This window comes from Ricinus communis, chromosome 4 (assembly GCF_019578655.1).
Source record: "Ricinus communis isolate WT05 ecotype wild-type chromosome 4, ASM1957865v1, whole genome shotgun sequence".
In the NCBI taxonomy this organism is placed as follows: domain Eukaryota; kingdom Viridiplantae; phylum Streptophyta; class Magnoliopsida; order Malpighiales; family Euphorbiaceae; genus Ricinus; species Ricinus communis.
Genome location: NC_063259.1, coordinates 10,994,926 through 11,020,244, shown reverse-complemented (window position 1 = coordinate 11,020,244; position 25,319 = coordinate 10,994,926). Strand labels below are relative to the sequence as shown.

Below are 25,319 nucleotides of genomic sequence, written 5' to 3'. Positions count from 1 at the left end.
TTTGTCAATAATTCGACTGAACTTTGATTTTCAAATTATCCTCCATCAATTTTCTTTTTTCATTTATATTTTTATATAATTGTTACAATTGTATTCGATATTTACTATGGAATAATTTCATTGATATTTGTTTCTCTTTTCAACTTCAAGCGCAAAATTTATTAATCCAGAGTAGAGTATCAGGTACATAGGTTGTTCTACCCTTGAAAAAACATTACTGGGTTTGCTATTGCTTCCAAGTTCATAATCTGCCATAAATTAACCAGAGAAGTTATGGTGATAGCTTGGTTCATTATTCTTGAAATACTTAGAAATAAAATGTTATATAAAATAAAAGGTCTCAGAAAAACAATTCCCCTCGAGTCTAAAACGCCTAGTTCTATCAGAAGGCCTAATCTATACTCTTTTAACTGTCCAAGTTTTTTCACAGCAAAGCAAATTTGAAAACAAAAATGTGGCGCGGCCTTAAATTCTATCATTATTCAACCCTGTTGACCAGAAGAATGCCCCTGTTGAGATCGCCCACCACGTGCGCCCCGTGCACCACGAGCACCACGAGCACGTAATGCTTGTCCACGACCCCTGCTGCCTGGAGGAGATAGCACTGTAACTCCAGACTGTCTCAGCATAGCCCTCTCCCTGGCTCGCTTTGCTAAATCTACAACAGTCGAGGTACTACTTGCAGGGGATACCTGTTTAACATCTTCAGTTCCCATTGCTTGTTTTGAGACATCAACTTCTGTGGTGGCATTTGCTGCTGCATTCTCAACAGCTTGTGAAGTGGTTTCAGGATTCTGATCAGTCTCCGCTGCAATCTGATCGTTACCATCATTTGATTTATCAGAACACTCGGCGGGCTCCTCAACTAGATCACCTTCATCATTCTTCTCTTCATTGACAACCTCAGGATGGTTAATTTCACCAAACTCCACTTCTGCAGTACCGACATCCTCATCAAACCTAGCTGGTGAAGTCACAGGAGTAATGCCAACCTCTACTAGTCCCTCGCCACTTTCTGGGCTCCCCATCACATTAGACATATTGGCGCCTTCTTCAGCTTCTGTCACATCAGGCGCTAGCTCTCCCTCTTCCCTCTCACTTTCAGATTCCATCATAGTTTGTTGGCAGTCTTCTGCAACCTGATCCTTTGCACTGCGGTCAAAGTCCATTTCATTTCCACTTGGCTTTTCCAAAATCTCTTCCCCAACATCATTCTTCTCATTCTGACCATCAGCAAGATCATCTAATTGCTCAGACTCTTTGGGAAGCTCACCTTTCTCCCCACTAGTTTCCAACTCTTCTTTCTCAACACCACCTTCCTCATTTGAACCTGGAGTTGAATCACCAACTGCATCTGAAGCTTCCTCTACAACTGGCAGAGTTACCACACTTTCTGATAGGGTAGCAGATTGACCTTCAGTACCCTCGTGAGATGAATCAGAACCTCTGGGTCTTTTTACCATACGTGCTCCTGAATCAGTACTATTCTCCCCTTGATTAACCGGCTGCTCATTCAGTTCAGAAGCAGATGAAGCTACACGTTTGCGGGCTGGTGCTTGAGGTAGAGAAGTGAGATTCTGCTGACTTTCAGAATCGCGAGTTGGTGCAACCTTCCCCAGAGTGTTAGATCCATCAATCTCCGACATATCCACATCACCCTGAGGCTCAGCAGGTTTTACAAGCCGGGGCCTCACCAACTTCCTACTTGTTTTACGAGTTTCAATATTTGCTTTAGGTAGAGACATCCGTCTCTCTTTCCCTTCAGCTGCTTTAGCAGTTAAGTGACTTGAACTAGGGGCGACAGACGAACTTATGGTGGGCTGAGAAGAAACTAACTGGCCTGCACAGAAGAAAAGTCATAGACAGGTAAAGATGATTTTGTCAGTGGATATAAATTGAAAGGGAGGACTACACAGCTACTTAGGCAACAAATAAGATGACTCGACCAGGCACATTTCAAGATGTTCTTCAATTCACCCTTTTTCTCTCTATTTTTATTTTTTTTCAGCAAATCAAATAATTATGTCATTACCTGCAGAAGCAGCAACAGAAGCATCTGGAATAGAAGCCTCTATAGAAGCAGCAGGAGCTCCAAGCTGAACAGAAACAGAATTTGCAGACTTCTCAAAACTTTCAACAGCCAAGACATAAGCAGTAGCAAAATCATCCAAGACAGCCCCAGAAAGAAGCTGCATGACCGAGGTACCCTGAGATGGGTACATGTAGAAATGTTAAAATATAGGACAAAAACAAAGAAGACAAAAAATCTGATAGACAGAAAGTCTGAACAAGTTATAAGAAATGCAGACTTTTATCTTTATCATTGTATTTCTTTCCAAATATAATAAAAGCCAATGACTATTTATGAGTTTCTATTGTTTCTTTCCAAAAACTATTCATTAGTTATTTATTCCCAAAGTAAACTCTCATTAAAAGCAAAGATTTCAAATAGCCAATTAAAATGAAAGCAACACTACCTATGAAATCCAAGGTGTTGAAGGATAATTAATCCTCTTCAACTGATGTCATTCATAGGGCTTATGCCGCTAGCCTACACAAACAATCTCAAGTGTCTCTTACATATCAAGCCAACAACTCACCCTCCTGAAAGCACTCTGCCACTATCATATGCTCCAGGAATTTACTAAATTCTAATTTAAACAAAGCATTTGGGTAAATCTAATGGACATCTAAGATTTTAAGGCAAACTTTAGAGGAGAAATAAATAGATGAGGCTAAGCCAGAGAGCAGGAAATGCAACCTTAAGACCATACTATGCGCCAAGATGAAAAAGAATAAGAGTTAACGCTTTTAAGCAAAATATTGTATGTGCATTTTCCAGAAACAAAAATCCTGTCAAGTTGGACATAACATATCCAGTTTAGAATGAAGTAGGAAAACTTGCCCTAAAATATTTGGTTTGGATAAATCCTCAGTTAACATCTTTTTCCCTTAAAGTTGAACATAATATTAGTACGTGATATTACTTTTCCATGGTCTCATGGTTATAAAGTAATAGGAATGCTTCCAAACTCAACAACAGACGAACATAAAAAACCAGGAAGAGATAATTAATGCAGAAAATGAGTTTATACCATCTTCTGCAAAAAGGAAGATCGAAACAATGGAGCACATGTTTTTATATTCATAAAGACAAATGCAAACCTATTTGCAGATGGACATAGTTTTATTAGAGTTCCTCATAAGAGTATCAGGATTCAGGAGACCTGTATCTTCCAGTAATATTTTCCTAAATTAATTCAAGATGTACATTTGTTTGTTATGCATCAAATAAAAATGTAACAAAGTACAGCGTATGCAAATCTAAGTTATTTGCTAAAGATGGTTGACCCTCTACTCCCACAAAGCCACAGATTAAGTCACTTTGACCCAATATAGCAAAAAGCAAAAGGCACACCCAAGGCAATTTGCCTTCCTATCACCTTGAAGCATAAAGAAAGCGCTCGCCTGAATGAAGCAAGGCACAAAATCCTAAAAAGAATTAATTAAGAATATAAATAGATCTTTAGCAAACATAAGATAGTGATAATCAAAGCTTGTGAAAAGTCAGTTCACATGGAAAAATAAAACACTAACCTATAACATTTAAAACAAAAAAAAGAAAAAAACAGAACAGCTACGACACAAAAAAAAAAAGAATAAAAAAGAGCAGCTGCTAACTGTTTAAGGCTTTTCCTATTTTATATTAAATTATTAAAATTAAACCTATGATTTAAACGAATATTTTACCCTATAAGTTTGCGGTGCCCTAATTACCTAATACAAACAAAATCTGCCACTTAGTTTAAGCTGCCCTAATTACCTAAAACAAAAAAACAAAAACAAAATTGGATGCTTATTTGAACTTACAGGAAAAAGAAAAAAGACGCAATCACAAAAGACCCAACTCAGAAAACTACTAGTATTGTGGCTTCATTTTGAAATTTTGAACCTTAAACTGCAGGAAGTCTTGGTAAGAACTTGTTCTTGATACATGAACAACCAGAAGTCAAGTATAAGCATATAGAAAACTTGACTGCACCACTGTCAATATGAAGTGTTGCAATTAAATAGAAGGAAACGACCTTAACACCCTTGCTAATGATAAACTTTCTTTAACTGACAATAGGGCTTGCATACCATTATAATCTTTGTTTGTTGATTCTATTATATTAAGTGACAAGCATCATTTGGCAAATAACTAAAATTTATTCCTACTCAAGGAGATATGTAAGAGTAGCACACATTTAAAAACCAGATTGCAAGACTCAGATTTTAGTAGGCTATAACTATAAGGAGACTTCTCAATTTTTTGTTAGAGACATCAGTAGTCTTTTAGTTGCATCCCTTAGTATTTGATGAAAAGGGGAAAGCAAGCAGCAATACAGAAATAAACAACATTCAGAATCCATGAGGCCCCAACTTCCAGTAGCTTTTGTAATTTCCATAGAAAAGAATCGCAGTCTAGTAGTCACACCTCAAGATATTCATTGAAATAAAGCAAAAAAAGTAGTAAGAGAAATAGCTCTATAGATTCAGTGGTTACACATAAATAGAAAAGTCTATCTCATCAATTAAACAAATTCACCTCTGGAAGATTTCCTTCAGCGTGCTTAAGCTTTTCTAGTTCATTCGAAAGGCGCCTCAAAGCCTCCTTATGTTCCTCAAGTTTATTTGTAAACTTCGACTTCTCCTAAGATATAAAATGGACAAGTCACAAATGCAAGAGAAAGTTCGTCAAGATATTAAAATTAACTAGGCTTCGACCTTATTACAGTAGAACATTTCACGCGTAGATACCAGAAGGAAAAATTCAACATATTCGAAAATCACATGGTGAACTAGCACAGGTTCTCACATAAAATCCAACATGTATTTCATGCATATTTATACTTCAGTCAATCTTCCGGCTATCTACTTCTGTACATGTAACAGATAAGGCCTACCTGTTCAACCTGTTTGACCTTCTCGACAATCAAGTTCTCTATAGTTTTACGATTTTTTTCTTTTTCTGCTCGACGATCCTCTTTCTCCTTTCTCAATTCATCTCTCTGCCTCTCCACAGTTTTCTCCAAAATCTGAGAGACCATGATGTAAGTCAAAGAGACAAAAGGATAACAAAAAAGAACAAGGAACAAATTCATCATTAAGAATACCTGTATCCTATGTTCTTTTTCCTCTTTTTCCTTCATGACCTGCTCACTACTGACATTCCCGAGGGACCTTTTACCTGTCATGTTGAATTGAAGGTAGCAATGAGGCACATGGTGGCTCGATAAACTACTGAGTTTCTGCCATATGCTAAGTGTATACCTTGTTTCAGGTCCTCAATCTGTTTGGAAAGTGCCTGTTTTTCCTTGCTAAATTCATCCTTTTCCCTTGATAGGCTTTCAGATTTTTTCTACCAGAGGAAAACCAAAATGTAGAAGCCAATTCAATAATTATGACCATTATTAAAACCAAGCAAGAATTCTTGATTGTTAATATTGCATCTAAAATTTTACAAATGCAATCAAAAAAGTAAATCTCAAACATGAATAACCTTCCACTGAATCGCCAACTTCTTCTGCTTCTCGACCTCTGATTTCAGACCAGCCTGACAAGTTAGCCATATAAGTAAATAAAATCTTGACTGGACAGTTGTACAAATATAGATGTATAATTCACATGTATATCAGTGTACCTCTATTTGCAAAATGTCACTAATCCTCTTCTCCCTCTGACTCAGTTCTGATTCGCCCTTTGAAAGGTCTTGCTCTAATTTTAATATAGTCTCCTGCCGTTTTAACACGAGATTTCTTACTTCCTCGATCTCAGAATCTTTCTCTTTCATTTTCTCCTGTAGGAAGCCAATATAAATATATGAAAATAAGAAAAGAAATGTAAGCACGTTGTTGAAAGATCTCGTAAATAATTGTGATTATGTACCATATTTGTTATACTCTATATTTAGAGGTTTATGAGCTGTATTAGTAATCTTAGGAATCAATATTTATTTTCTTCTATATTAGGTTAGTTAGTTGAATAGTATATTTCTCCTTAATTAGGGAGATTAGCTGCCTTTTTTGTTCCTAGTTAAGCTCTTTAAATAGCTGTACATCAATATAGAAAAATTAATTCAGCCTTCTTATATTTTTGTTCACTGTTTTCATTTTTAGGCTATCTGGGGAAAAAACAGAAGAATAACAAATAAAGGGCCAAAAGGAGCTACCATTTTCGGTAATTCGGAACGAACCAAAATTTACAGGAATGAAAACTTGAGATATTTCTCAAAGGCAAAAAAATTTTACTGTTAGGCTTCGAATTCCAGAGCGATAGTACTGAGGCCAAATTGAAATTGTCAAGCCAGACGTACTTCCAAAAATGTCCCAGATGAAGGAGGCGTCAGATAGAACCAAGGCCCAATAATTTCAAATCAAACATGATAGTACTTTCCAGTTTCCATCACACATCATTTATTTGTAAAAAAATCAGCATAGGGTGATTATAAATCACCCATATAACCCACGTTAATTTGGCATATGGTTTCCACCGAATGTTTTACAATTATGTAGGAATTTAACTTACAATCTTAAAACTGGATAGTTTTGTACAATGTTTTTTACTTGAAAACCATTATCCCCTAAAAAGAATTAAAAAAAATATTAACCAAAATAAATAGATCCAAGCATATCAAAAGGTATAAACATCACATAATTAAAGCTAAAATGTAATTTACAAAAACTAAGCCAATCAAGGAAATAACAGCGCAATGATTTTAATTGTAAAGCATAGGACTTTAATCCCAATTGAAGTTAAGGGTGTTTATTTAAACTAGTAGCCAAACAATCCATTAGAAGTATTATGGGATGAAGCTGTTTCAAATTGGGAGTGGGTTGAAAAAGTGCAAAACCACTAATTCTATGCTCCATTTCATGTTAAAAACCAAATAATGCGTTATCAACTAGTAATGTGTTCTATTGAAATGATGCATTTCAAGTTGATATATAAGATTCTCAGAAACTGGCTGCTCAAAAGCTTTGCAACGACAGTTCCCTATATTACCTATCATCTATGAATCACCGACATTCCTAGAGGGTTGCCGTATGGACGTTGGAAACTCCAGAGACATGCTAGGGAATCTCTCTCTTTCTCTATTAGAATATAAAAGTTTTCTTATGTCCTTCGCTTCTTTTTTAACATGCCAGGGGGATGCTGTAGAGACACGTCGGGGACATGGGAAGTAATAAACTTTGTAAAATTTTGGGGTAAAATTTTACAAAACATGGCGCACTTTTTAAAACAACTTAAAAGTTAATGGATCAAATTATAAAAATATAAAAACCTAGGTTCTAAGGAAACTCTAGCCATATTTTATCTCTATACATCTCATTCTCATTTCTACAAAAAGAAATCCCTCTTTCTACCTCTCTCTCACTTCAATTCGTTTCTCACCTTCTCTGCACCACAAAATCTTTTTTACAACTTGTTTCTTTCTCAAATTTTGTTCTCTGTAGATGAAGTAGGTGAAGATGACGCGATTGCATATACTTCAGACTTCTATTTTAATTTTTATGAATGTTACCTGTATAAATCTGCATTACAAGAAAATACAGTGTCCCATACCCATACCCATACCCGTGCTTCATAGCCTGTCATACATAAGAAACAGCTTGTATAATAAAGTACCTACCTAAAGCTTTTCAGCAGCAGCTTTCCTTTTCTTTTTTAATGACCTTACCATCTCCCCACCATGTTCTCCTCTCAAAAACCCAAAGCTTCATATACTTTCTCAGTAATAATTCCCATTTCCTCTTCTCAGCTTAATTAGTTACTACTCATAGGTTTTGTTTTAAGTTTTTATTTATTTGGCAAAAAATATGTTCAAGAATAACACTTTCTGCATTTTACAGGAAAGTGGACATTGTTTTTAAGGTCACAAAGGTTGTAGGGCATCAGCAACTGAAGCGCATCTCGCATCTCGCATCTCTCTCTTTTTAGGCAAGGGGCTCGACTGTTCAGGATAAGAAACCATAGAGTTGGTGCATCCAGGAAAATGAGTCAATAGAAAATATATTCCTAATCAAAATAAAAACAAGCCATTTTCAAGGAATATACAATTTAATAGAACAACTACCAGCAGAAACTCATGAATAACAGAATCATTTATAAAGGCATACACAAATTAATATAACAACTACCCAGTCATCTCAGGTGACTTCCAGCCACAGGCGGACCTCAATTGTGAAATTTTAAGATTTGCTCTTTTTAAAACTTAAATTCCAAATTACTAAATTACAAAATACTATTCACTACTGATATATTTATATTTCCCTTTAAAAATAAATTAAGAATTAAAACTAAAATTAAATTTTCTTTTTTCCAAGATTAATAATATTAATTTTATTTTTATATTAATTCGTTTAGTCGTAACGTACTAACAACATGTAGAGGCTTAAGGTGATTCTCGGTGCCTTCGTCAGGAGATGGACAAGCTTGGAAGGAAGAATGAGCAATGTTAATGTACACATGCAAAGAAGTGACAGCTGTCTAGGATGGTGTAGATTGGGGCCTAAATGTAAGAATAACTGAAAGAAATGTGGGGTGCCCAAGTCAGCTAGAGAAAAAAGAGGTGGTCTTAAAAAGAAAGTGGCTTGAGAAACTACTGATGGATTCTCAAAATCATTAAGGAATATATTGGTCTCCTAAGTGGCAGTAGGACCACTGATTCTCATGTCACGTGGCACGATATTGGGGCAACGTTTCACTAACTTCCATTAAACAAAGTCAAAATATCATATGCTCCTCTTTGACAGGCCTTATCCTCAACTTACTAACCAAATCTCACTAAATATCCTGAATTTGATCATGGACCCTAGTGGTAGCCAGGTAGCTCAAATCTGATAATAAGAGCACATGAGATAGATTGTAATGTATCATTTATTAGCAGAAAACTATCAAGGGACTAAACACGTTTTTAATAATTTCAAAATTTGGAGCATCCACACAAGAACTTTATTCCTCAATCGGGAAACATTACCCCGTATATTTTGTAAACATAAGCAGTGAATTAAAAACCGATGTTTAACGAGTACTTAAAAAATAACAAAAAAGGAGAAAAATCACCTGAATTTCTTGAACACCATTCTTCATTTGATCATAATCCTCCAAATCAATATTTTTAGACCTCTCAAGTACCTTAAAAAATAATTTGTATAAGAATAGTTGAATAAGGAACATTTTCAAGGCAAAGAAAATAATTGGTGAAATACCTCAGAAATTCTCTTTTCTAGATGGTCTTTCTCCATCCTTTCCATTTCAATTTTCTTCTTGCAAGCTTCTATCTCAATTTGTCCCTCCCTCAATAGAGATTCCAGACGATCAGACTCAACCCTAGCTTTTTGTACCACTTCGCGCAATTTCTAACATATAACCAAATAAATGTTTTCAAGTTACTGAATGCGGACAGTATACTGTCAGCATTAATGGCATAATAACCATGGAGATGAGATGAATTCTAGAGTTCAACCATATAATACCTGGCACTCTTCAAAATTGTGCTTGTTTTCCTCTCTGAGCTGGGTGTTGCTTTCACGGAGCAAGTTCATTTCTCTAACCTGCGAAAGAATGTTCAACGCATACCTTAAGCAAGGGGAGAAAAAAGACTAAAATTTGACATTTGAAAATCGTTATAATAGTATTAGAAAGACGAGCATGCCCCCATATGCAAAGAAGAATAAATAAAACCATCTTGTTAGAGATATAAAACAATTATTGGAGTCTCACCTATTCTTTGATATGGAATTAGAGCCTCTATGATCAAAAGATCTGAGCCTCCATATTATTAATTAAATATTTCAGCATAAAGTAAAGTGAGATTATGCTTGTTCACGCTGCAAGCCTGATGGGCGTTCGTCTGTGGAGCTGTGTTAGAGATATTCTTGGGCTTCACCTAACTTAAGCTTTGAAAAGTTCTCTAACAGATCCAAGTTTGAGTTCAAAGTAAACTATGAAAACAACAGAGACCAACATTTTAAATAACCATAGCTTGAACTGTACTAGTACCAGTATCAGAAACAACGCAACAGTATTGGACTGAGGTGCACTGTATCTGACCAAAACGGCCACCAGTACTGTGAATTTCTAAAAGCAATTCCCACTTAAATGAGTAAATTCATAAATACATAGGCTAAAGTAGTGTTTGAAAAGCTAAGGGAAAGTTTTCTTGTTCCAAATCCCCTATAACGTATCGGTACATAACATATCGGGAGGCTAAAATCCCATTACAACATGGGTGATACGTGACATATCGGCCGTTATTTAAGACCATGATAAGGAATAACCCCTTTCCTTTACCTGAAGTTGAAGCGAATTGATCTCTTCCTCTGAGAATAGTAACGCTTTTGAATTTGCACGCTCAGCATGGAGAGAAGCCTGGGCAGTTTCTGCAGCCTTCAGAGCATTCTCAAGCTACACACATTGGTAACGTTGCTTTCAGATAATTTTATTCTTTTAAAGAGAAACTGGAAATAGTTAAAACCAGCAAAGTAAATTGTAAGAAACAACCGAACTTTGTGATGTTATAATCTAATCAAGTCTCCTGACCAAATATTTCATAAAAAATATGCGCTATAAAAAGACATGTTCTATTCAATAAGCCGAAAACAAGTGAACATCAAAATCGTATAACAATAAATGCCTTCGTACACGATTAATTCAGCAATCCATAAATCACAAAAACCCCTCACTGCAGAATGACATGACAAGAGGTTCAATAAATAGATTACACAGAGACCTTAAGATGTCATCTAACAATATTAATGACTCAACTGATTTCGACAATAAAAAATCAGATGAACCTGAAACGAGAGCAGTCAACATAGTCCTATAGTGATAAGTTAGAGATAGTTATTAATCATTGTACGGAAGAAAAATAGAACGTATTCAACAGATAAGTTATCCTCTTACTTGTGACTGCAATCGAAGTTTTTCCTGCTTTAGCAAAGAAATCTCAGTTTGTGCCTGTTGAAAGTAATGGAAAAATTAGAGAACCCATATTCGACCAAAAGGAAAAAAAGGAAAAGGTACCTTGCAAGAAATATACTTACTATTTCCTTTGACCTTCTAAGATAGTTAATCACATTTTGCAATCCAGCATCACTATGTGAATCTGAAATTGTGCTTCCAAAAGAAATACCCGCAACATTACGCTCTTTCTCAGCTAATTGAATGTGTAAAGCCTCAAGTCGATTAAGCAATATTTTGTTCTGTGAAATAAACATGGAGGTTCAAACAAGGCTCATAGAGCATAATATCCCATACATGACCATAGACTATCAAATATATATCCTTCTCAACTACATAGGAACATTAAAAGAAATTCTACAAATACCAAAGTACATGAGCATCTTTTGCATCTGGCTATAATGAAAGGCATTATCAAAGCAACTATTTAATTCATGTAAAACATGTTTAATCTCAATCTATCGAAAATTAATATGCACTTTAATTTAGATTAATCAAAGATTAATAAGTGCTATAATCTCAATTTACTTTATATCCACAAGTTGATACATTTTCAATTTTAAAGAACCCTTTAGACAACAAACCTTCAATTAATCAATTGATATAAATTTGACATGCACAATCTACATGAATAGATCAGTAAATCAACCAGTCAGTCTATGACAATATGACTTGCAAAAAATAAAATAAATTAAATAAATCAGAGTATGGAAAACAATATACCTTACAAATGCATAAGTTAATTTTGACCCTACAACAATATTTGGTGCCATAAAGAAACTTTTACACATTTACTCCTTGTAGAAACATACTCCCCAGTGTTTAATTAAGTTTGTTAGAAGTTATATTTCCAGATAAGTATAAATAAGTACCTTGTAGTTTTATTGTTTTATAATTTTTAGTATATAATTGTTTTACAGACAAAGAGAGATATGTGAATACAAATCGTGAAAAAAAAAACTCTCACACTGTTAAAAGGTCTTGATTCGCAAAGATTCAACCATCTTTACTCCGATCAACCATCATTATAAGTTGCTCGTGTCTGATAAAGTAAGTTTAGAAATTAACAACTCCTCATTTTGTTTAACCGTTGATAAAGAAAGTTTAGGACTTAACAACTCCTAAGTTTGTTATTTAACTGTTAATTGCAATTTAAGAAGTCACTGACCCGATAAGATTAATTTAACAGTCAAACAATGACACTTTGAGTTGTTCATTGTTCAGATCTAAATCTATGTATTAAACATGAACAATATGATAATGATGGTTGATTTGGAGTAAAGATGGTAACAGTGAGATACTTTTTTTTAATCACAATTTTTAACAGCATACTTTTTGTCTGGAAAAAAAAAAACCACATATACTGAAAAATGTCAAATCACAGAACTAGAAGATACTTTTTTGTACTTATCTCTTGTATTTGTCCAATATTGCTAAGTTATTGGGCTAGTATCGTGTATATATGTGGTTGAGCTCCATTTTCCTTTAAGCAAGCTTATGGGAATGAATTCTACCCAAGCCCATTTATCATGGTTTAAGAGCCAAACTTTTTTCAGTGATGAAGAATTCCATGTCACGATAAACGTGTGTGTGTGTGGAGTGGGTGGGTAGTATATCTATTTGGATTAGATACCCTCTTCCTTTGAACTGCCTCTTGGAAATGAATTCTACCCAAGCCAATTTATCAAAATCCTCAATTAATTAACATTCTCATGGGATGCATAGATGATGGGAAGGCTGGCTGGGAACTTTATTAGGTTTAAGAAATCTGATTTCCAGAGGAATATGATTCTGGTTGTTGCATGAATTCTGGTTCCTTAGAAAATAGGAATAAGGTATCCTAACATCTTTAGAAGTCTTTAATTTTATTAATTATTCCCGAGTCTTGTTCTAAATCCTTATTGGATAAGGATAAAGTGTCTATTTAGTGATCCCTTCAAGGATTAGGAGTTTTAAAGTCTTTAGGTCTAGGATTTGTTACTTCTATAAATATCTAGACTTGTAACTATTATTATTCAGTTTCCAAATTTAATAACAAAGATCTCCTGCAAATTATTGTTCTAGAATTGTATGTTTCAATTCTCCTTAGGTGGAACTCCTAAATCTTCTAAGGTGTTAACTCTTAGAAGTTTTCTTTTCTTTTCTATTCATCTATTAGTTTTCCGCGAAATCAACGAAGAACACGTTTCCTACATCTGTCCTACATCAATAAATTTCAAAGCTAAGAAAAAGACTTAATAATCTTCGTTTACAAAAACATATTGATTCCTTGCATATGGTTTCTAGGTTAGACAAAGCGCCAGTTTCAGCTACTTGAAATATCTAGAATAAATTCTATTTGTAAAAGTTGTTAATTGTTTGGTAAATATATCCTAAAAAGTACTTCCATAGTAGAGGTAATTGTGTCAACAAAATTACTTTTTAAAGGGTACAATTGTTCATGAAAATCATATTGCAACTTCTACCCGAAATGGTTACAGAACCAACTTTTCCCAAATATGATTTTCAGCTACCTGCAATAGCTGTTTCACCTGCTTTTACGTTCCTTAAACAGTAGTAATAGTAGCTTTTCTCTTTGCAAAAGCTATACCGACCTTGCACAAACTGATTCTCATATGGACTATAAATCCCTCTATTCCCATATCATTTGGCCTTCACATGATCACTCCTTCCATCCATTAAATACAATTTGGAAAGCCAAGATGCTGCTTAAAGCTGGGCTTTATTTTGGAAAAGTTACCCATTAAGGAAAAATGCTAATCGCCTTGTGATTTAGAACTACAAAGGATCCACAACACTATCAGGATTGAAAATTCTAAACTAGGAAAATAATAAATCAACCATAGATAAGGCAATAAAAATAATAGAATAACTTTCATTACTTCTTGTGAACAAAGAATTATTAAAGTATACTAAATCCTAAACTTATTAAATAGACAATTACAAAGAAAACTTGAATTTCATAAAGATAATTAATCAAAATAATTGATAGATTGTAATTATCTAACCACATCATTCTCCTCTGAATGGAGAAACCTTGACGTCAAATTCTATAGTGCCACAGAATGAACAATTAGGTTTATCTTCTTGCTTGGTAGCAACATAAAAAAAACTCTAAGCTTTATAATATCCTATCAATCACCAAGTTTATCAATATATACTCAAAAGTAAGTTGAAGTGTTGACTCGCTTTGAATTCATCATAGATAAAAAGACTTGTTGGATTTGTATTTTCCTTTATCTTTTCTATGTTCTCTAGATCTACTCTAGAGAAAAGATTCTCACAGTTTTCTAGCTCAATCATTTGATCCTATTCTACAAGATCATAAATTCTTCAAATTTTTCCTGCTAACTTTGACTTCACACTTTTCATTCTTCAACACTTTTGTTATAAAAATTTTCTGTTTCATTTCCTTTAGCTATAGTTTCTCCAAAAAAAGCTTCAGTCTCTCTTCAATCAACTTGTTTTTTTGATCTTAAGTAGGCTTAGTTGTTGATACATGTTTCCCCTCATAAGACGATATAATAAGGCATCATAATACCTAGAATTAGAACCACTTCATTGCTGAGAAAAATTTATTGATAGCACCATTCAACACAAGTTAAGTCGTTTTCATCTATCTCATTGAAGATGTTTGATCATAAATATTTATTAAATAAAGAAGATAATACAACTCGTCCACTTGTACCTTTTAAGCATAGGTTTCAGCTTATAGTCTTTAAATTCACCACACAGCACTCTTAATGTTTTCTTCTTTAGTTCCAACCCAAAACTTAACAGCAACTGACCTTTCTCGATTAACTACCATGCAAGAGGTCAAAGTTGAACATGAATCATCTTTAGACAAAATCAAATTGCACAGAAACTGCTATCCTTTTTCTCCAATCTGACCAATAAATTTCCATGCAGCCAAACCCGCACTTGTGAGAAATCACCGAGGAACGCAATAGTAACAAACACAAAACCAAGCACACAGCTATGGGAAAGCACAAAGCTTAATCTTTTAATGATTGAAATCATAAGATAGCCTAATAAAATAGCTAGCTTAAATAAGTTTGTCTAGAGCCCCAAAAATAGTCCTAACAATATTAGGATTGAAAATTCTAATCTACGAAAACTCTTAAACAATAAAATAACTTTAAACATTCCTAATGAGAATAATATCCTTAATAATACCAAATGCCAAATTGCTAAACAGATGAGTACAAGAAAAACAAGAATCTCAATTAAGACAATTAAGTCTAATCTCTAATTTGTAATTCTCCAATCGTATCACCTTGTACAGAAAATCTGACGCAATAAGTTTTATCTCTTGTTTCATAGTTTTTGGCATTTTTGAAGGGTTTGACTTGTTCTTGTCATCACAAGCTTTTGTTGATTTAAAATTCACTGGTTTGATAACAAGGGTCCGTTCTTTTCATGAGAATTTAAAGTCGTGGGACTTGTCATTTTTAAGCTTTTCAATTCCTAAAAATATAAAGTTTATTGTTCTTGATAGGTGGATTTTAGAATTCCCACATTAGAAATTCCAATATTCTTCAGCTTAGGAATTTTATGATAAATTACAAATTTTAATTTACATCCATATTGAAATAAAAGTTAAACGATGTCGTCCTATTTTTTATTTACTCGCTTAAAAAATTAATCAATGCAAGAATTTTAGTTTGAATAATGTCTCATCTTCAATAATCTAAGAAACAATAGAATTTTACACATTTCTCACGACTTTTCATTCTATCATTATTTTCCCACCAAAAGTAAGATCCTAAAAGGAAGGATAAGTCACTCTACAATGGTGCATTGTCCTCTGTTTATAGATAGAAAAAGAATGTGCATTTTTTAAATATAGAAGTTTTGGCCTACAATCTCATGTTTCAAGGACGCTCAAATATCATTCAACAGGACTTGAGCAGCCTACATTTTTAGGTCTTTTTATTCTTTGTTTTGTCTTTTGTGCCAATTAGGATAGAAAAATATTTTATCCCCACACTGGAATTTATGTACTCTCAATAAAATCTCTTTTTCTATATATAACAAGTGAAAATATAGGCTAAACTGCTAACAAGAATTTTGTATTTGATTTTTAAGAATTAAAAATGAAAAATATATTTATTACATGGTTAAACTTTTTTGCACCATCTCATACCTTTATGATTTGCACGGGAATTTGAAAACTACAAGAAATTCAAAGTTATTCTAATTGTAATAACATTTGTAACGACCCAAAACCATATCACATGAGATATTGTCCACTTTGGCCTCCACTTGCCTCAAGATTTTATCCTTTTGGCAGGTTCAAGAACTTCCCAAGAGATCACCCATCCTGAAATTTCTCTGAACCAAGCACGTTTAACTTTGGAGTTCCTACAACTCCACAGCCAAACAACCAAAAGGCGCCTCATGTGATCCAATTCCGAGTCGTTACAAATGGTATCAGAGCAAGACCCCTCTAGTAAATGTGTGGTTCGAGGACGAACCAGGCGGAAGCTGGTGCGCATGTGACAGCCTGACCTAGAAAAGCGGTCTGATGAGGGCGGGATGAGCAAATACAAAACACAAATTTGAATTGACCTAAAAAATTCCATGGGCATTCAACTGACATAAGAACCCATCATAATGCACAAACCAATTGGCTTACGCTAAAGTCCATACCTCTCCACTTATATACCACTTTATTTCTCTATAATTTTCCCATGTATAACTAAATTCTACAACACTTCCCCTCAAATTCATTCAAGTCTAAACCAGTTGTAACTTGCCAAACATGGGCCTATTCTTGGATGCCCGTCAAAATTAGGCATACATTGTCAAGCCCTAGGTCAGTAATGAGTCTAGAATCCTTTATTACCCAAATTCTAGGTCTTTTATATGTGAGCAGAGAATCATATCACCATTAAGTCACTTTCAGCTCAACTTTAATATCATGATTAAGTTCCATGGGACACAAGTGCTTAGTCAAACTATATCAATATTGGTATAAGTGGAATTTGGACTATTCTCGCAAAACCAATTGACTTATGTTAAGGCTCAATCTTTTTCACTTATATGCCACGTCATTTTCTCTCAATTTCCCCCAGGTGGGATTACATGAACAATCCATCAGTAACATGTAATAACATATACAAAAATTTTCATAACAATGCAACAAAGAAAGAGACAGCAGTAAAACTAAGAATGAATAATATTGAGCAAAGACCTGCTCGTCAAGTTCTTTAGACTTTCTCTCAGCTTCTTTTTTTGATTCCTCAAGCAATGATTTATCTACATCCCACTTGACCTTCAATTCACTCTGCAAATCAAAAGCACAAATTTAGAAATCATACTATACATGTTACCAAGTTTCATTAAATGGCCAAAATAAAACGAATATAAGAGACAACAATAATAATAATTTGGTTTTATTTGGCTTGGATCCAATCACTTGATTAGTTGTCCCCAACCACTTATAAGCCCTTGACGATGTGGTACAATCTAACACTCTCTCTCAAGCCCAATTAGGAGTGGATACCTAGTTGTTGCTTGGGACTGGATATCCAATTGTCGCGTGAAATAAATGCCAAAACGCAGCAAACAATCGAATCAAGCTGCTAGGGCTGGACATCAAGACGAAACACCGGAAATAAAATGGAGCTAGACCTGCTCTGATACCATATTAAATATCCAAAATAGGTGGGATGTGACCAAGAAAATGGGTAGAGTATAAAGCTCATTAATTCATTTTGAATTAATAAGAAATCGGGCTTTATTTGAGTTCGCTCCAACCATTACCAAAATGACTAGCTATCTCATACAAATAACTGGATCTAACCACTTATGAGCACTTTACATTTTAGTGTGTTAACACTATAGGATATTCTTGATCAAGAAAAAATATAGGATATTCTGACACATGTTTTGAGTCATCTACTATGTAAGGAGCATAATATAGAATGATATTTCCAAGTTGGACAAATATTGTAGCCTCATCTTTGACACCTCAAATATTAAAATCAATACCTTCTAAAATAATAAATGCATTTGAACAAGTTAAACAAGATAACTCCTACCTCCACCTTCCCCCTCCTCTCTATATTGCAAGCACACAATTCAACTCTGCCCTTTAAAAATGAACAAGTCTCTTCATAGTTCAGCCTCGATGAAGCATTTGCATGTATTTAATAGTTTGTGTCTGTTATCCCGCCATTTGCAATATTAGAACATTAGGCAGTTACTTAGTCTAAGAACTTAAAGCCTTTGTTGAAATTCTATTTTAACGAGTCCTAGAATTTAGGAGCTCTATCTAAAATAAAAAGGAATTTGGTTAATTTTAACTCTTATCTTTAATGATTCCTAGTTTAGTGGCATAATTATCTAAATTAGCGAAGCAGCGATGAGGCAGAGTTCAGAGCAATGTCTCAAGGAGTGTGTGAAGGAATCTGGTTAAAAAGGGTGCTAGAGGAATTGAAAATTCCATTTGAGAAACCTATAATAATGCGTTGTGATAACCAGGCTGCTATTAGCATCGCCAAGAATCCAGTACATCATGATCAAACCAAACATGTTGAAATCAATCAACATTTTATCAAAGAGAAAATTGAAGAAGGAACTGTCAACTTGTTATACACCCCAACAGCCCATCAAACTGCTGATATTTTAACTTAAGCTTTTATCTAGGACTCATTTTGATGATCTGATTTACAAGCGGAGTATGATCAACATCTACCACCCAATTTGAGGGAGGATGTTGAAATTCTAATTTAAGTCCTAGAATTTAGGAGCTCTATCTAGAATAAAGGGATTTGGTTAGTTTTAATTCTTATCTTTTATGTTTCCTAGTTTAGTGAGATAATCATCTAAAGTAGTTAGATATTCAAATCTCTTAGTTACCAGCAGATCTAGAGCTGTTGTTTCTTGTATATATATGTACTTTTCTACTCATTAGAAAAATAAGAAGTGAAATTATTTCTGTTCTTCTCAAATCACTTCAGCCGCTTTGCTGTCTATTAAAATAATGATGCAAGTGAACTTCCCTAAACAGATATTGAACTCGATTGTTCACCCATCCATAAAGCTGCCATGTTGTCAAACAACATAAAAGCATGAAAAGCGTTTGCTTGGTCACAGTTAATACTACAGAACTATGCATAACCGCCATTTATACAGTACAAGGATAACAAAACCTCTGCTTCAAGGAAATTGAATCACCACTACCTCACCAGAGATGTTAGGAGCCAGTTTGGAAAATATTTAAAATAGTGCAGGCCAAGTACCATACGAGTTATTTGATCAATAAATCCTTGGATTCATGCTAAAGCTACAATGACTTAAAAGTCAAACCAAAAGGACCTAGTACATACTCTTAATAATGATATCCAAACAGGCAATAAGACAGAAAAATGTAATAAAACAGGACAAACATAGACAAAACATTAGACCAAAACCATGGCGAATTGAAAAGTAAAAAGCGCAAGATAGTTCAAGAAAGTTACATTATTGTTTCTTAGTTCATCTGCCAATTTACGCAGATCAAATGTTTCCTGTTGGATTGAGGCCAAAGCTTGCGATGTTCTTGTCAACTCCTTAATTGTCTCAGATTGTAGAAGAACCTAAGAAAATAAAATACTATTCAAATCAACCCATAACAACGTAAAAAAAAACTGCCTCATACATCAATGAGACCAGATCGTATAACACTCTGATATCAATTTCATTTTTAAACATAAACACCCATTAACACCTATTGAATTTGCAAAGAAATTAAGCACCCTAAAATAAATACCGGTCAAGCTAATAAGATTGGTTAATAAATTTATCCATCTTATAGGTCCCTTAAAAGACCAACCAACAAAGTGAGAAGGTCAAGCAGCAGCAAGAAAGTACACCTAGGGTTGTAAACGAACCAAGCGGAGCCGAGCCGAGCCAAACTTTGACGAGCTCGAGCATGGCTTGGTTTAATCTAGCAAGAGCTCGAGCACGATTCGAACTCTTATATTCAAGCTCAAGATAGACTCGTTTTAAAATCATTCTTGGAAGTAGCTTGAGCTCGGTTCATAAATAGCTCTCTTTATGCTAAACGAGCTAAGTTCCAGATCGGCTCGTTAAATAGTTACATAGTAGAAAAAGCTCGAGCTCGTTAAGCATTTTTAAATATTAATTATTATTCTTATCATAAATAAATATTATACTTAATTTATGTATACTATATAGGTAATATATAATATATATTTTTAATATATGTGTCAATATTATATTACATAATATATATATATACAAAATTTTAAATTTAAGAATATAGAGTTCTTTCGAACTCGAGCTCGAATCATTAAACGAGCCTATACACGAGCTCAGAAATGAGTCTGCTCATGAGCCAAATCCCGAACCTATTCGTGAGACTCCTAAACGAATTGAGCTCGAGCTCACAGGCAGGCTCATGAGACAACAAACCAAATTCTGTCAAGCTTGAGTTGTCCCGGTAAAATTATTAAGCTTGAAACTGAGCTCGAGCTCGAGCTCGGTTCAATTAACTAAGCAAACAATCTCGAACAAGCTGTTTATCGAGCCAAGCTCTAAGTAGCTCATGAAATGTTTGGTTCGTTTATAGCCCTAAGTACACCAGCCTCAAGATTAATGCTAACAGGGCATAATGCAGTCGTTCTTGCTTAGAAAGGCAATTGTTATTGTCATATTAATATTAATGTACAAAAAATTTGAAACATAAATTAACCATAAAGAACAAATAACCTGTCTTTCGTAGTTATCTTGAGCAGCACGCCAGCGCTGATGTTCCTTCATTACATCTTCTTTCACAGCAAAAACTTGAGCCTCCAAATCCATAATTTGAGAGCTACATTAAATGCCTAGAATAAGAAATCAGAAGGAATACCTATATGAAATTATACTATGAAATTAGTCTCACATTTTACTTGAGCTTTCTTCCTTCAGACGAGCTATTTCTGACAGCGCAGAAGCAAGAGCATCTTCTTTTCCCACAACAGCAGAGGCTAATTCTTCAGACTTCAACTTCAATTCATTTTCAAGTTCTGAGTTCCGCTCTCGGAGTGAGCGAACTTCGGCTTCTAATAATTCCTTCAACTTTTCTGACTATAAATATGTAACACATTCAAATGCATGCATATATACATGTATACAGGCATAACAGCAGAAAATGATCTCTTGCACCTAAAAGATAGTTGGGAATACCTCAATCTTGAAGTTTTCATGAGCAGCTTCCATCTGCTTTAATGCAGCCTCATTTACCTGTGCTATACTCTTATACTGCAGGGAAAAAAAAGAAAAAGCAAGCATTTATGTCACTGAGCACAAAACAACAAAACCCTCATGACTCAAGTAAACACCTGTTGCATATGCTCCTTGTTAGCTTGTGCTTCCTCTTTCAATTTTTTGATTTCCTCCTTTGCCATTAACAAATCCGTGACCACCTGGAGCACATTTCATCAAAAGAAATAAAAGCAAAAAGAAAGTGTCAAATCAAAATGCTTCTAGACCTAGCAAAGAAAACAACTATTCCAGTATCACCATTTTTTAAACTAAAGAATGGTGAAGCCACTTGTAATTTGTCAACTAACATCAAATACTTATAAAGCAAAATTGAAGTAATCATGTGATTTAATCAGCTAATAAAAAGAAATGTGTATTTAATCATGATATGGCAATGAAACACTTTGAAATCATGATGAGTAAATATCATCTTGGCAAAAAGCAATAGAGTGCAATGCAACAATTTTTACTTTATCCCATTCTTAATCCCATTGCATAACACTAGAATCTGTTATGTCTACTCATGCTTATTCAACATCTGTTAATTGTTCCATGGGATGAATCCAATTAGAGAGGGAGAAAGACAGAGAGTTAAACTACAGAACGAATCTATGGACAATGGGCTGTTCAATCAGAAAACTATTGTCTCTTATGTGAACAAATCTTCAAACAAGTGGAAACAGTTGCCATCAAACTGGCTAATCCAAATACACAAATGATAAGTCACAGAATCAACAATGTCAAATGAACGGTGACCTCAGTAGTTGACATAGAGGAAGGAATGCCACCATCGTCCACATTAGCAACCTGTAACAGTAGGGCAGGCAGTACAGGAGAAAAATGATTGGAGTTAGATCACGTGAAACGACCGACAATAAACAATAAAAAATGTAGCCTAAGTTAATTCAATCATATATTCTGCCCAAGGCAGTAAATGTCTGTATGCTAGGCATAGTTAATAGGCAAAACCCGTTATTAACCCCCTGGACTTTTCAGTTTTATTTTATTGAGCCTCTGAATTTTAATTTTGTTCAATGTACTTTTACTTTTGCTTGGATTAAGAACTTCTTACACATATTTTATGAGATTTTTGTTTGTTCTAAGCCCTTCTACTTTTATTTTTGCTTCCATTAGGGACTACTATCAAAGCACAAATAAAATTACGACGACTTAATGAAACAAACTAATAATTAAGGGGCTTAATAAAATAAGACTGAGAAGTTCAAGGGTGCAAAGATGCATTATCCCTAGTTACTATTGTCCATTAAGGCACTAGGGGGTCCTAGAGCCTAAGAGCAAAGCACAAGTGCATCTAAGACAGGTGAAGATCAGAAGCATTTAAACAGAGAGTCGATCTTGTACAAGATAACTCATATGACTAAGATAAAGTTATTTAGGAATCTACTTATATATGCTTCTAAAAACAATTAGAATTTACACAGGCACACCAATACACTTGCGCAGCCCACACTCCGCAATTCCCTAAATCTCTATGCTCAAGCCAAGCTTCCTGAATGAGAGCTAATTCTTCACAAATTTTATGGTAAACCAAGACATAGAAAGTAATCCTATGGCATAATTAACAATTATACATGGCAAAAAGATCAAAATATAATCAACAACCTGACATGAAAAGTTAACAATCTAACATAACAGGTATATAAAGGCTTTGCACGTTGCTATACAAGAAATGTGAGAGGCATCTAGGAAAGAAGAAATGGGGATGAAAGGTGGAAAGGAAGGCAGAAGAGGTAGAATGAAGAAAGATGGATTCTCAGCCATCATGTTTTGGGATTAAGTGAGTGAAGGAGTACAATAGATGCATAAGAAAAATAAATAGAAAAAAGAAAAGAAGATCTTGACTGCACAAAGAGGATTACAGTGGCAAGCATAAGTGCATGCCTTGCATCTTAATCGGAACATGCACCTAGTGTCTGACGCATGCCTCTAACTATGATAATAGGAATTTTATAATTGGAGAGTCCATTCCCAATTTAAGCTACACATTTACAGACACTACTGACAAAGAACGAGACTGTACCACTTTAACAGCTTACTAGGCAGAATGACTTTTGAAGAATATATATTTTAGTAACCTTTGTTTTTATGTTTTAGCGAATGTGGGAGACAAATTCCAGTACAATATTTTTCATACATCTGCACCAAACAAAATTCAAAAGTTTGGAGAGGAGCCTTTATGCTTCGGCATAATTTGTAGTTTAAGGCCTAGTAACTAAGGACAGCAGAGTATGAGGTGATGTCTCTCACACAAAACCAACAATCTGAAACTGCCTCATTTAGGATATACTTACCATCATTACGCTATCTAAGTAGTTCAGAAACTAGATTATAGAACATATGCATATATAACATTTCATGCACACCAAAGACATGGCAAGGATCATGTCATATAGACACCATAAACCACATTAATGTTGCCTGGTGACATACAAGGGTTAAATAAAAAGAATGGTAACAGTAGCGATCAGGGTATCAGCCTATATTAGACATCTCAGATCGTTACACGCAATGCTACAATGAATTCTTTAACATTTAGGAAATTACTCGGAAAAATGTTGAACAAGTAATTTCCATAAACACACAATGATATTATAGATCCAATGTATTTGTCTAAATCAAACAATAACTAAACAGAGTTGTTTCTGGTCAGTTATAAACAGTAACCTACGCGCCCAAATACCAAAATGAGGTATCCTAATATCGATTATTCGATATATGCATATATCAACATAAATATCAAGAACTATGGAGGTATCAAAAATAATTTGATAGACTAAAAAAGCTAATAATTATAAGTTCTAAAATAAAATGATGTAAACAACAAATTTAGAATATACTTTTCAATTACAAAGCTAAAATAACCAATAATATTTTAGAAATGTAAAATCAAAGAATCTTGAATTCAAAAATTACATAAATTAAGTACATTTCAAATGTATAGATCTTTGACCACAATTTTAATGCTATGATTTATGAAAAACAAGTGGTCATTTAATATTTTTTATATTTCATATTGAATTTTCAATTAATAATTATGCTTACAACCATCATATAGAAAAAATTACTGCTCAGATAAATTTATTGTTGCAACATGTTCAAATAAAATGATTGGCTAAAATGGTTAAGGGTCTCCTTTTAGCCTTTTGAAGAGCCCAGGTTTGAACCTGTCTTGTACATAACAGTTAAGTATTATTCTCCAGAAATAATTAATTACTAGTTAATATCCATAAAATTTTCAATACATACATATATCAGCAATATATTCAATCAAGTTGTCAAAAACACGAAAACTCTATAGATCATGTTGTATTTTCAAGTAGCATGTTTTGTTCAATAAAATAAAATTTAGAAATACACTCGATGACACACCTTAATATCTGACGTTTTCATCTTTTTCTCTAAGTCAGAAAGTTTGGCCTGGCAAACAATGATCCAAAAACAGCAATTAGACATGCTCCATCACATATAAGGATCCTAAATCTTGTAAATTCCAGAAGCAGCAAATAAACAAAACTAAAATAAAATAGTAAAAGCAAAAGAATAACAATAAACAAATAATAAATAGCACAGATGAATCAGTACCTCAGCAACGGCAGCCCTAGTTTCAGCAGCCGAAACAGCATGCAAGGCATTAGCCAATTCTCTTCCCATTTCCTCAACTTGCCTCATTGCATTTTTCAAAGTTTCCTCCCGGTCGGATGTGAGACATCTGACATTATTTCGCTCCTGTTCCAGCTCTTTCTTGACCTCAGCCCAATCTCTCTGCACAAAATAAATTCTCTTTTAAAAAAATATGTGCAAGTACAGAATTCCTTGCATTTCTTATTTACTTTAGCATTATTGTAAACCATTTGATACTCTTATTACATTAAAGAAAAGGAGAGATCTCTTCCTTAACCGTAAAGGGGTCAGGAATGGGAGTCAGACACTTATGGGGGCGATAGAGTAGCCTCCTTACACAGGATGGGAGGTTACACACTAAGGCAATGGAGGAAAATCTAGTTCAGTTGAGTTTGCATGTCCAGATTCAAATTTTA

At 34.3% G+C, this 25,319-nt stretch overlaps 1 protein-coding gene across 2 annotated transcripts in view; it reads right to left on the bottom strand.

Annotated features, from left to right (window-relative positions):
* Nucleotides 1–304: 304 nt before the first annotated feature.
* The window catches only part of LOC8286242 (nuclear-pore anchor), a 50,492-nt gene continuing 25,477 nt past the window's right edge, over nt 305–25,319 (bottom strand). For both annotated transcript variants that reach the window (XM_015718955.3, XM_048372765.1), the window contains exons 26-48: nt 24,865–25,044; nt 24,652–24,699; nt 22,018–22,068; nt 21,339–21,422; nt 21,184–21,258; nt 20,900–21,084; nt 20,725–20,827; nt 19,473–19,589; nt 17,201–17,293; nt 11,088–11,246; nt 10,948–11,001; nt 10,336–10,449; nt 9,519–9,596; nt 9,252–9,401; nt 9,106–9,177; nt 5,684–5,839; nt 5,543–5,596; nt 5,314–5,401; nt 5,157–5,230; nt 4,947–5,078; nt 4,589–4,693; nt 2,033–2,207; nt 305–1,840 (exon numbers count right to left, since the gene is read on the bottom strand). In XM_015718955.3, coding sequence (XP_015574441.1) covers nt 483–1,840; nt 2,033–2,207; nt 4,589–4,693; nt 4,947–5,078; nt 5,157–5,230; nt 5,314–5,401; nt 5,543–5,596; nt 5,684–5,839; nt 9,106–9,177; nt 9,252–9,401; nt 9,519–9,596; nt 10,336–10,449; nt 10,948–11,001; nt 11,088–11,246; nt 17,201–17,293; nt 19,473–19,589; nt 20,725–20,827; nt 20,900–21,084; nt 21,184–21,258; nt 21,339–21,422; nt 22,018–22,068; nt 24,652–24,699; nt 24,865–25,044 — 3,705 coding nt within the window. In that variant the 3' untranslated portion in view covers nt 305–482. The remainder of the gene's footprint in view (nt 1,841–2,032; nt 2,208–4,588; nt 4,694–4,946; nt 5,079–5,156; nt 5,231–5,313; nt 5,402–5,542; nt 5,597–5,683; nt 5,840–9,105; nt 9,178–9,251; nt 9,402–9,518; nt 9,597–10,335; nt 10,450–10,947; nt 11,002–11,087; nt 11,247–17,200; nt 17,294–19,472; nt 19,590–20,724; nt 20,828–20,899; nt 21,085–21,183; nt 21,259–21,338; nt 21,423–22,017; nt 22,069–24,651; nt 24,700–24,864; nt 25,045–25,319) is intronic.